This window comes from Anguilla rostrata, chromosome 12 (genome assembly GCF_018555375.3).
Source record: "Anguilla rostrata isolate EN2019 chromosome 12, ASM1855537v3, whole genome shotgun sequence".
Lineage (NCBI taxonomy): Eukaryota > Metazoa > Chordata > Actinopteri > Anguilliformes > Anguillidae > Anguilla > Anguilla rostrata.
The window spans coordinates 13,683,489-13,696,574 of record NC_057944.1 but is presented as its reverse complement, the minus strand read 5'-3'; the positions used below and the strand labels follow the sequence as shown (position 1 = coordinate 13,696,574).

At 43.1% G+C, this 13,086-nt stretch overlaps 1 protein-coding gene across 2 annotated transcripts; it reads left to right on the top strand.

The window, feature by feature from the left end:
• Positions 1–357: 357 nt before the first annotated feature.
• On the top strand, positions 358–8,717 carry laynb (layilin b). Of its 2 annotated transcripts, XM_064302077.1 has the most exons (8): positions 358–795; positions 1,343–1,363; positions 1,871–2,168; positions 2,310–2,467; positions 4,876–4,920; positions 6,592–6,675; positions 7,141–7,243; positions 7,545–8,717. In XM_064302077.1, the coding sequence occupies exons 1-8, from the start codon at positions 720–722 to the stop codon at positions 7,864–7,866; spliced, it is 1,107 nt and encodes a 368-aa protein (XP_064158147.1). In that variant the 5' UTR covers positions 358–719; the 3' UTR covers positions 7,867–8,717. The 2 variants fall into 2 exon arrangements, with proteins under 2 accessions (XP_064158147.1, XP_064158148.1); XM_064302078.1 differs by lacking the exon at positions 1,343–1,363 and having other exon boundaries at positions 361–795.
• The last annotated feature ends 4,369 nt before the right edge of the window (positions 8,718–13,086 follow it).

Here is a 13,086-nt window from a genome sequence, read left to right as displayed (position 1 = left end):
GTCTTTCTCAAAGCAAAATTTTGTCACTGAGAATTCTATTAAAACATTCTTCTCAAAAAATTGACATCACAATGAAATTGCATCAGTCCAAAATGTACTGATGTTGGGGTTGATTAAATTACTTTGAATTAGTACAACTGGTTTTTGACGGATTCCGATAAAATAATTGGATGATGCGCGTCTCAATTCATTGTGCAAGACACTGTGTATGTATTATTTTACAGTTGAGTTTACTCTGAATGCTTTGGTGTGTGTGAAAGTAGGCCTGTATATCCCTTATTATTTATTTGATTTTATTATTTTTTGAAGGAGGGGCGAAATTAATGTCGTCCGTGAACACATTATAAACCTGCATGCCATGCCAGTAGTTTCTCGGGCCCGACTAGCGTCGGATCGAATGACCGTTTGATGTTGATAGCAGGCTTAGAGGCAGGATTTTCGCGTTAACGTAGGCTATAACTTCCCTCCTGAAGTCCTAAAAGGATGACGTTTGGCTTTGATCTGACGCGCTGTTTTGCTCCCAGACTTCGTTCCACTCTGACTGCACCTCCACCACGGCAGCGCTCAGCCAACAGAGCTAAGGGGCTGTCGGCTACTCTACTACCAGAAGTTTGGAGAAATTAAAACTACACTTAAGCTTTGTTTGTGCTAAGTTTTTACCCGTTACTTGTAATACCGTTAATCGATTCGGTGCCCTTCGTTGTTGAAAATATGAAGAAATGGATTTTATGAAACTGATTGGAAGTCTACTCACTCTTTTCTGCTTCCAAGGCTTCGCAGCCAAACTGTTCAGTGGTAAGTTGGCTACCGAGGAACAAACGCATATTTCATGGTCTCTGTTATTATTGGGTGTTATTAAATATTAGATATGTTCCATTAAATCAAAGTTGTCTACTTACGCTTTTGAAATGTCGATTTGTTTGCTGCTAGCCTTAGCTTTCTATGACGTCTTTTAATATTAGAAAGGAATGGAAGTGTGGAATGAATGTAGCTTTTATGTCAACGATAGCAAATTGATCGATATTAAAATTCCAAACAGCATTTCACTTCTCAGAAGTCGGTGGTCCACGAAGAAAGCTGTGGGCTTTTATTGGCACACATCCTGTTGTGGATTCGTTCCTTTGACTTGTAGAAACGGATCTTTTGTTGCACAGCTTATTGTGGAACAGGCATCAAATTGTATAGTGGGTCAATGCGAGGATTTGCGTGAGAGGAAATTTCAGTTTGGTTCCCTTTCACCGATATTAGATTTGCTAATTTTCATTGGATAGAAGCAGTTTTCGGTGTATTTTCTCATTGTAAATAACACGTGTCTTTTCAACCAACCCTCGCTGTCATAAAGTGGACTTCTATGCGCCTAGAGGTATGTAGTGCGGTGCTGTATCATAATTTGAATGCACACTACTAGCACGGAATGAGGATCACTGCCTGTAGCTATAGATTTTAAAAAGATGGAAACAGTTCTTCACAACTTCACAACTGAAAATGCGCCTAATTAAATGTAGGCTACAGTACATTATGTAGTGAATGTAAAATCAGACGAGTGGAATTGGTGGTTATTGTAAATAAAGTCTGTTTAACCTGCTGCAATTTAAAGTTATGAAATGTTACGATTTTACTGTATATAGTATCTCATACGATCTACTTCCATAGAAAATGTTGTATTTCCATATATTTTCAGAAGAACTGTAGCCTATATATTTTTTAAAATGCATTCAGTTGCGCAACATTATGTCTTGTGTCAACAAATTATTACTTAAGATGTTCATATAGTAACATACAGTTGTGCGCCAGTAGTGTTACGAGTTGCGCGTTGCGTGCGCCGTTTTTGGGATCCACAGCCCGTTTCCTGACTCTTTCCTCCGCGAAGGTCAGCAGATTTGCCTGCGCGGCACGGAGCGGCCGTGCTACAAGATAGCATACTTCCCGGATGGTAATCACAAGGTGAACTTCGAGGAAGCGCGGCGGGTCTGCCACAGCGACGGCGGCGAGCTCCTGAGCATCGAGACGGAGAACGAGCAGCGACTGATCGAGCGGTTCGTGCAGGAACTGCGGGCTGCGGACGGAGACTTCTGGATCGGGCTGCGCAGGAGCCAGGGCCATCATGAAAGCAACAACGACTGTCCTGCACAGTATCACTGGCTTGACGGCAGCCAGGCCACGTTCAGGTATTACGCACGACTGGCGTTCATATGTAGATAATATGCAGGAATGAGTGCGTCTTAAATGTGCCCTCTGCTCTGTGCTGTGTGTGTCATGTGATGGTCACGTTCACTGCAATGTGCGCATGTGTTGGATATGGACCCCAGGAACTGGCATTGGGATGAGCCGTCTTGCGGGTACGAGGTGTGTGTGGTGATGTACCACCAGCCGTCAGCATCCCCGGGCATGGCCGGTCTCTACATGTTCCGGTGGAACGATGACAACTGTGACACCAAAAACAACTTCATCTGCAAGTACGCACGAGGTGAGCCCATTTCTGAGCTGCGATCTATTGAGTGTGTCCATCGCCATAATGCTACTCTCCCTGGCATCCACACAGCAAAGTATTACAGCCTTCATATGATGATGCAAGAATGCATTATTGAGGACCGTTGGGTCCTCAATAATGCATTCTTTTTAAAATGCTGGTTCTTGCTGTAAGTGCCTCGCTTCGTGGTGGGTGCATTTCAAATCCAGACTGTTCCAGTGCTGACATTGGCAAGCCAGTCCTCCACTGCCCAGTCGTGACCTCTCAGCCAATGAGGTGTGCGAAGAGAAAAAGGAATTTAACTTTGTTATAAGTCTTGCTGCAGTATGTGCAATATCAATGATTTAACTTGTCTTCATTCTTAAAGGTGGTGATGACTGGTCAGGTGATAGTTACTGTTTTTTTATTTTGTCTCGCTCTAAGCAATGTCTAACCCCTTCCTGCCATGTAGAAGAATGTCCCGCTTGTGTTTTAGTCTTGAAATGAGCCTTTTTGCAGGGTTCTCTTTTGTATCAGGACTAAACTGCCCTGTACTGTATGTATGGATTGCTTTAAGAAGATGAAAATTGGGTGCCAACCATCCTGCAAATCGGAATCGTCCCTTATTTGGACAATAGAATAGGCGTTGCGCATTGAACTCATGGCTACGGGACGCATTTTTATCCGTTGTTTTGAAGACAATTCAATAGTCAGCTAGCTAGTTAGCCGGGACAACACGCGTGCTGTGAAACCATTCTGACCTAAAACCACAAATTTTAATATAGGCTAGATAACAAGTGAAGCCGAAACTATTGTAGCGAGACAAAGCTCCATCAGGAAGCTGATCAGAGTCTGTTCAAAACTCAATGAAACTTCATTGAGAAACAAAACCAGAAGTAAAACAATCATCAGATTCACACTTCGCCATAGCGAACAGCAGAGAAGCCCCCCTGTACAGCACCGCTGATTCGCTCAGGGTAACACATATAAAACTAAACTAAAAGCAACCAACACAATTCAGCTAGCACAAGAACACATATTTACACACGATAAATTCACTGTTTACACATATTTACAATTTACAGTCCCACACAAACTATTTACAAAAGTCAGCGCGCCGTGCATTCTGGGAGATGCTGGCGCAGCCTGCTGGAACAGCCTCTGGACATCACACTATCATAAAGCTAGCTGGCATTCAAAACCCATTTCAGAGGGTTTTCCAATAACGGGACAGCCCGTCGTGGTTTAATGGTAAATGGTAAATGGACTGCATTAATATAGCGCTTTTATCCAAAGCGCTTTACAATTGATGCCTCTCATTCACCCATTCACACACACACTCACACGCCAACGGTGAAAGGCTGCCATGCAAGGTACCAATCAGCTTGTTGGGAGCAATTAGGGGTTAGGTGTCTTGCTCAGGTACACTTCAACACGCCCAGGGCAGGGGATCGAACCAGCAACCCTCTGACTGCCAGACAACTGCTCTTACCTCCTGAGCTATGTCGCCCTGTAAGTTTATTCCTTTCATGTACGACGGGGGTGGTGATGCGGCCGAGGCAAAGCCGAGGGTCGCTTAACCAGCCCTGAAGTGGGCTACATTATCTTCCCAATAACAGGACAGTCTGGAGGGGTTTATTCCACTTATACAACGGGTTACCAACAATGACTATATGGTTCTACTTTTATATTTATTGATTTTTATAGATTTAATCAGCTGAAAGTGAAATATTCTTCCGCGGGCATTTGGGCATATTGTTTCACTGTTGTCAAGCAGAACTCTGGTTGGTAGTTCTTTTTGCACCGTAGTTAAGCTAAAACCTCTGGTCATTAATTCTATGAAAACAATGATTCTATCAAGAAAAATTGTTTTATACCATACAATTCTCGTTTTATACCATACAATTAGTTTATACCATGTATACCATACATTTTTTGTCATTACATTATTTAATAAAACTGCATGAAACCATATGTCAATCAAATTTGTCTCCCTAGCACTGTCTTGCTTTTTAAATGGTGTGGTCGCGCAGTGTAGACATAACGTCTTTCTAAGACCCTCTGAAACGGGTTTTGGATGCCAGCTAGCTTTATGATAGGTTCGCCGTCACGAGGCAACTGCTATGTGCCGGAGTTCCAGATACTCTCTCTCTCTCTGCCCGTGTAACGTTAGACAGAGGCTATAAGAACTCGACATGGAACGGACTTTTTTTTCCCCCGAATCCAAATAATAACGAGCAACTTCGGGTATAAGAAATATTCGTTTCCATCGCATTATTTGTGCTTTCCCGAATACAGTATTCGGATTTGGATACATCCCTAATCCCTATGCAGTAGTTTCATCAAGTCAATAGACATTTTCACCCCACATTAAGCACTGATATGTACAGCACAAGTTAATGCAGTATATTGTATTCTCATTTCAGAAAAGCTCCCTGTTTCCACCACAGCAGCCAATGGGACACACACAGGTAAGTGCACACCTCTGACAACGTTAAGTAGAACTTTGGCAAGTTAATTTCCTAAAACAACCTAACGGCAGGTGTACATTATACTTATATGTTTATTGTATAGTAACTGATGAGATCAGTGCTATTTTTATTACTCATTCATACAAAGCTCAGTAGTCTGTGATCCTATTGATCAATTGATTTGTTCAATTCATAGTGACAAATTAATATTGATTCACTCAGAAATTGAGTTCGCAGATGCATTGCATTATAACATTCTTAGCCAAGGCTAGTTTCCAACACCTGCCTCTTTAAGCACTTTATAAATAAAAGAAAGAAAGGAAGAAGCGGGGACTGTAAAATAATTAAGTGATGATTGATTGTCCACATTTATTTATTCAAATAGTTTTAGGTAAATTTTCAGTTGATTGTAAGTTTTGTATTTTGTCACTCTCCTGTTCATATGAATCTCTGTAATCTGAAATCCAGATGGGTTCAATTACCCCAGTTCATAGACATGAATTAGGCCCCCTAGTGGCCTAGAGGGTGTAATCAAAATAAACAGATCTTTCCGGTCTCTGAGGGCCTGTGTGAATGAGACGCGTGTTGTCAGTAATGTGTGTGGAATGTGTCATCTGCCCACCTAATCGAGTTTGAGAATTGACCCAGAAATGGCGAGCATTGTTGGGCTGAATGGCCTGTTCTCGTCATTATGCTATGTTATGTTTTGCTATGTTATGTTTACTCAATCTCTTTTCAGTTTTAATGTCCCTTTAGAGCAAAGTCCCTCATGCTCACACTGCAGGCACAGAGGGAGCAGTGCACTGACATAGCTGTTTTAACTGTAATGGTGAATGGTAGGAAATCATAGGAGAAAAGACTGGAGACAGTTATGTAAGAGTGTAGGCCTTCGTCATCTTTTTCCTTCTTTGTTTTTACTTTGGAGAGCCTTCACACCAAAAGGCTCAGCTAAGTCCAAATAAAAGTTTCCAGGGGAGGGCAGGAAATCACTCACAAATAGGCTGCTTACTTTCCTGGCCCTGTAACAGTATGAGCTGTATCAGTACGAGTCTGTCGGTATGGGCTTTCTTATCTCCCCCTCCAACCCTGGAGTTTAGATGCACTTTCCTGTGAATTACAGGGAACTATAGATTGTTCCACTGCGTCTTTAAATTTGGCTCTTGTGCGTCCACAGGGTCGCCTCCCTTTAGCTCAGTTAAATCACTCCATTCACTCACATGCACCCGCTTCACTATGCACTAGGCAACTAAACTGGATTCTCAGGGAGTGACTGACAGCTTTCGTGAACCCCCATAATGCATGGGGCTAGAATGGGCTTTCAGTCCCTGACTCGTATAAGCCAATCAAAATGTATTTGCTCCTCACAGCTAAATGCAGGAATTGATTCAAATCAGTGAGGTACTGAGTGCATATATTGGCTCCACCCAGTTTTGGTTTCATGAAGCCTCACTTTCCGATCTCCGAATCTCTCTCAATGTCACCAGGTCACTCTATGTGAATAAAATGTTCAACCTGAGAACTGAAGTAGTTGTGTCCATGGATTTAAACATGCCCATAAGGTTCAATAAGGTTTTTAATTTCAATTAATTTCCTGAATGAGCTGAAGTGAAATTGAATTGACCTTAACCGTGAAGCGTAAAATGAAAGGAATAATATCATTTTTCTTTCTAGATGCCCCAAATATATCTTTGAGGCCAAACTTTCCGCCAGACACACTGGAGGACGAGAAGAAAGTAGTGGTGTCTGAATCCGCAAGTAAGATGAAGTCTCTCTTTATCTTTGATTTAAAAATCAGAAGAAGAGTGAAGGTCACCTAGACAAAGGCAAACACTACCCAGGTTGATGACATTGCAAACGATTTTACCATTACAGCTCAGTAACCAAATGAAGGGCATTTTGTCCCTCATGGATGGTTTGCTTTATTTAATCTGATTGGTTTTCTGTGAAACCTTGCTGAAGTGGAGATGTGAAAGGGTGGAATACATTACTTACTCTGCACAAGCCTGAGCAGGAGCACAGAGTAGATCCCCCATTCCTGCCATCGCTTCATCCGTCGGGAGTCCGAGGAGTTCTACAGCTTCTGGTCTCCTCCTCTGTGTCTGTGTGTTTCATATAACACACGCGTGTGTGTGCGCTTCAGAGAACACTTCTGTGTCTGTGTGTGTTTCATATAACGTGTGTGTGTGTCTGTCTGTGTGTGTGTGTACGTATGCATTTCAGATAACGCCCTGAACATCACCTACATAGTTCTTCCTACAATTCCCCTTGCGGTGTTGCTGCTGGTGACCTCAGCGGTGCTCTGCTTTAAACTCATCGCTCGAAGGTAAACACCCTGATCTACAGGTGACAGTACTGAGGCTGCGTGTTTGTGTGTATGTGTGTGTTCACGCACGTGTGTGCGTGTGTGTACATGTGTTCACTCACGCCTGTGTGTGTGTGTGCGCGCGCTCGTGTGTGTGTGTGCTCGCACACGTGTGTGTGTGTGTGTGCATGCGCTCGTGTGTGTGTGTGTGTGTGTGCACGCTCGTGTGTGTGTGTGTGCATACGCTTATGTGTGTGTGTGTGTGTGTGTGTGTGTTTACGCTTGTGTGTGTGTGTGTGTGTGTGTGTGTGTGTGTTTGCAGGAGAAAGGAGCAAGCGAGCGCCTGCCCTAAGGACACACGGTTCTGTGTGCCGGAGGGGGGGTGCAGCAGCCCCCCCAGCCAGGACGTGTACCAGGTGATCGGCCGGCAGCACCACACAGACCTGGCCGGCACGCGCCCCGACGCCAGGAGCACGTCGTTCCGCCGCCCCTCCCCCGAAGCGCTCTGCCACGACTACGACAACCCCGTGAGCCAGCGCTCGGAGAGCGGCTTCGTCACCAACGACATCTACGAGCCCTGCCAGGGGCGGGGCAGGCCCTACCGCGAGGCGGGGTGGGTGGAGAACGAGATTTACGGCTACTGAGCCCCCGCAGAATTCTCCACCCCTTTTCTTCGTCCCCCCTTCTCTCTACTCCTGCTCTCACTTTGCTCTGAGCACCCCAACGCTGCCTGCTGAGCAGGTGAGAGGGGTCCTGCCAGGTCTCCCCTGTGTCCAGGTACCCGCTGGTCTTGGGTAGACTGCAGTGGAGCCAACCGGTCTCCCCGCCTGTGGATTCCTGAAACAAAAACAAAGATCTAGGAATGTGAAAGCCTGAGTAAATGCTCTAAAATGAATTTTCTTCTCCCTGAAAAGTGAATCTGCAACATGTATAATGCTAAAGCCCTCCTTCCAAACCCCCCTCTCCGGACCCTTGTTAACCCTGGAAGGTAAAAATGGGGTCGTTGTTCTGGCTCATCAGGGTTAACAGAGTCGTGCCGCGGAGGACATTCCAAAGGCACAGCTGTTCATTCAAACCCCCCGCTGCTGAAGTGCATCGCTGTCTCTTTCTATTTTTCCACGTCCACGTGAGACTCTTCTTCCTGTTCCTGAAACAATAACAGCAGTGACCGCAGCTGAGACGACAGGAAGGACAAAGCCAGACTTTTCAGTAAAGGAAGTGCGCTTCCTCTCAGGATGAGCCCCGGTTCGGGCGGAAAGGGGGCAGTTTTTGGGGCTTTGCGTTTCTGGGATTTTGCACGGACCTTTGGTGGCGCGTTTCATTGCGTCTGCGCAGCTGCAGCGAGACTGCGGCCGAGGTGGTTCGGTCTTTGTCTCTCATAAAGGGAGCCCAACAGGCCTGTTCAGGAACAGCCATACTCAGAGGCCTCCTAAGACTGAGACTGGAATGTGTTTGCTATTATGAAACATGCTGTAAATAAACCTGATAAACAATGTATGTATTCAGTGCATTTTTCAGCTGGCAGAAATGTAAGGTATGGCAATGGTCTGGCATAAACAATATACTGTATATTATTGACAATAAATATAGTTTACCTTGTAGTAGGAAAGTTAAATGGCTGCAGTCAGTGGTGCACAGTCTGCTTACAGGTAAATGAATGGCCAACTGAAATTCAAAAGATGTGATATCCAGTAGTCCTTAGCTGTTTCTCTCGAGTTATTACTGCTCCCATTGGCTGAAACCTCATCCCATCTTTTTCAGTTGGTTTAAAACCACTCTTTTCCTGTTTATTGTATTTTCCTTTCCTGTCCGAGCACTGCAACAGCCTCCATGTTTCAGGAGAGAGAAAAGACCTTCTGTCCCCCCCTAGTGTGTTGCTAACTGTTGCTTATTTTAACTCTGCCGTCCAACAGTCATGTATGTAAGAATTTCACTGGAGGGACTGGACTTCACATTCAGCTGGTGCAGGTAGACTGCAGGTGCCTGACCAGCCAGAGGGGTCGCTCTCGTGCAGTGACACAGGCCAAATACAGGGCTTGCAGGTGCAGTCTTCACTGGCGCGGTCAGGATTAGGCCAGATCCACGGGGTGTACTGCTGCAACAGGGTCTACTAGGATGAGCCATTCAGGCCATAAATTCCCAGGCATGAAAAGGGCTCAAAACTTCATTTTTAAATGTCTGCAAAGCACCCATTCATTTTTCTATAAGGCGACTCACTTAATAGTCTATCAGTAAGGTTCCATGAAGCACCTTTGTATTTGCTGAACAGGTTGCTTTCAGCATGTCAGATCTTGTGGCTGTGGTTGGTGTTGGTCTCCAAAACCTTGGTTGATCTAGCATCAGAGGGATAATCATCCAAATCAATCCAGTCTGTGGCCAGTTAGTTAGTACTGGTTGAGGCTACAAGAGGATTTTTCCCAGGGAGTCCACAAGATTCTGAACTGAAGTGTTTTGAGCCTGTTAATCCAGTAACACTGAAAATAAACACATTGACAGCTGATCCGTAGAAAATCCCATGCCGAGTTAACATTCACACTCTTCAAAGCTGCGACCATCTCATTATGTCGGACATGAGGCAGCGCCATCTTCTTTTGACTGTATTTGCATCTGTTACAAGGACGTTCGGCCGGCGGATTTTACAATAAACTTTTGAGATGGGACTCAATCTTGAGCAACCCAAGAGGGGTGTTATATTAACAAAAGTGCCCCCAACTATTATGCAAACATTTATATATATATATATACAAAACAAAATAATCAGCACATCAGTCATACTCATTCAATTACATACTCAAAAATGACCTCCTTATATACACTGCATTATCTATATACAGACTATACCATTTCCATACAATATTCAATTATCTCAGAAGAAATGGCAGTATATATTTTTACATATAGAAATCATTATACATATAAAAAGTAGCAACGGATAATATATCTAATTGGGTATGAGCAAATATTACGAATTCACTGTATGATCCCCCCCCCCCCCCCAAAATAACCAATTCTTGTTGTCCGGTGCTTCCAATAAAATTGCACAGAATCGTGACGTTCGGGTTACGTCATTCCAGTTTGAAAACGGAACAAACGGAATAAGCCACGGTTAGTAGCAACTCCTAACATTGCATTTATTGAACATGGTATGGTAAACTAATTAAATCAATTTAATGTTTAAAACCAGATACTTAAGTGATTTGCAGTATATTATGGTGGTGTACAGTAGCCCAGCGAATGTGTTTGAGTTTGCGAACCGGCAAACATAAATGGTGCGCACTAAAATTTACGAAAGCGGCGTACTTACGCCAAACAACCGCTATCAACGCGAACGTTTAAAAAATAATGTCCTAGCAGGAACGGAGGGTTCGCTCCGTTACAGCGTCATTGTAAAAGAAAAAGAAATAAAGAACATTTTTTAAACCTAGTACATGTATGCACATGCTCATGCACATTTGCGTATTCATGCTTGTGTACACATACATATATATGTTCACATTCCTGCGTGCACACACTGGTACGCATATACGTATGAATAAAAAATGCATCATGCACACACTTGTGCATACATATATGCAGACATGCACACAAACCTATTAGCAGGAGTAGCAGTGTCAGCAGTGGACAGGTCACAGTTTGTTTGCTGAGGAGGAGGAATCACACCTGCAAGAAATTGACCAATAACTGTGGAGACACCAGGAGGCCGTGGCCCCACCCAACTCCCCATGTCAGGCTCTCACTGCTGGGATGAAACTCAGCTTGACATTAGTCACGCTTGTACCTTGTGAATGCCCTGCCTTTCCACATTGACCTGTGTGTTTACAGTCAGAAATGGTAGCCTATTTGGTTACTCGTTGTTCCATTTTTTTTTTATTTGTGTAACTCCACAATAGAGGTACTAAGTGCAGTAATTGTACAAGTTCTTGATTATTTCTGTTTGAATGAGACTATTTACACAGTACCATTGGTAAAAATCCTTGTGTCTGCAAGAACAGATAAGTTAACCTTCTCCTGGTTTGCTTTTTTTGTTCATTTGTCTTTTGTATGCAGTGTTCAGTATACGCAGCAGGGGGCAGTATAGTACTGCTGAAAAGGAGTGGCACAGAGTTGACTGCCCTGGGTTGTTCAGAGGAAGTATTCCCACAGTGAACACAGAGCAGGAAATGGGGAGAAGAGAAGAATGGGGGAATATAGAGAGGAGTTCACTTTATACTGACAACTGTCCTGATCCTCTTTTAATATGCTTCTTTCACGACTGACAAAATGGATACCTGATTAATTAAGACTTAACATCTAATAAAGTAATGGTTATGTGTATAAAGTAAACCCATTCAATTACTCAGAGAAATAAAGGGATCAACTGCCAGTGGGTGAGGCTTACTGAAACTGTCACACTTGCTAATCCTGCAAAACCATCAAAAACACGTCAGGGATAAGTATGAAATACGTCAGCTGACACCTTGTCAGTGCACCAGACACTGCTGCACAGTCTTTGTGGGATCATACCCCTTTTAAAAATTATTCATTTTTCTCCCTTTTGGATTAAAAGAAAAACTGTTGTTCTGTTGATATCCAAACAGACTTAAATGTGCAACAGCTCGTACGAATATTCTTTCCCTGCTTCACTAGTTGGCATCATGCATACCTTTTCTGTTCTGACTGTTAAAAAGTGAAAGGAACGGGGAAATGGAGGCAGCCAATCCAAAAAGCATGTTTGTTACAACACAGCATTCCACCCTCTTGAGATTCTGTTCAGATAATACGTTTAACCAGGCTGCAGCCTACTGTGACTGGTACATGACATTTCACAGCCTCCCTGTAATCTTCTCGAAATGTTACTGCATTGCCGAAGCATTACTGCAGAGCCACAAGTACCCCATCTAGTATTCTCTAGGGATACGAATCAGATATATTATGGGCATGTAGTGCCCTACAGTACTATAATAACATAGTAATTACTATCATAATTCTCCACGTTGCCAATTACCAAAAATGATGTGCTGGAATAGATCTGAGTAGGCCCTACTTCTAAAATACTACTGTGCAGTACCTGTGGTTGTAATGCACTCAGGTGGAAGATTTTTTGCCCAGAATGCAATGGTTTAGAATGTGACAAATGTATTGCATTGGGTGACTGGCATATGGCAAACAACCAAGACTGAAGTGCAGCACTGTACTTTTGTTTTTGGCCACAATGCAAAACATATCTAAATGGGTAAAATCGTTTTGCAGACACTATTGAACAGTACACAATGACAAACAATGAAGGAGATTAGGAGTAAAATTTAAAAAAAATTACACATGAGCAATCAATGAGATTAAATAGTTACAAACAAGCAAATGAACAATGTGCAAGTGGAGGAGAAAAACATGGGCGTTGTACAATCTATTTCATCAATGGAATTTGTGAAGAATGCCTATAGGGAACAAGGTAAATGTGACAAGTAATTTGAACTGTTTTCCAAAAAGGTTTAAGGTATGCATGTCCTAATCAGAGACTGTAAAAAGGTCCTAATGCATTTCAATTTTTTTTTCTTGCAGGCAGAATTGTGCACAAGAATTAAGAAAAAACATGAATGCATAGATTTCGTTGTCATACTTACGAAAATTTTAATTGAAATACATGAGTCTGCATGTTGGGAAACGGTCATCATTAGCTCGTACTCTATAGAATATATAGGTTTATCAGACATTTTGATAAATTCAGTAGCGAACAACTTGTTTATGTGCGCAGTGCCGAAGTAGGCCTACTTCTAAACGAGCTCCAGAGGCGTAGTCTGAAAGGTATTAAAAGACGCTTATCTACAAAGTCAACCAATTAGACGGCTTAAAATACATGTTTCATTTTCTTGCCCTCCTCCGCTTTC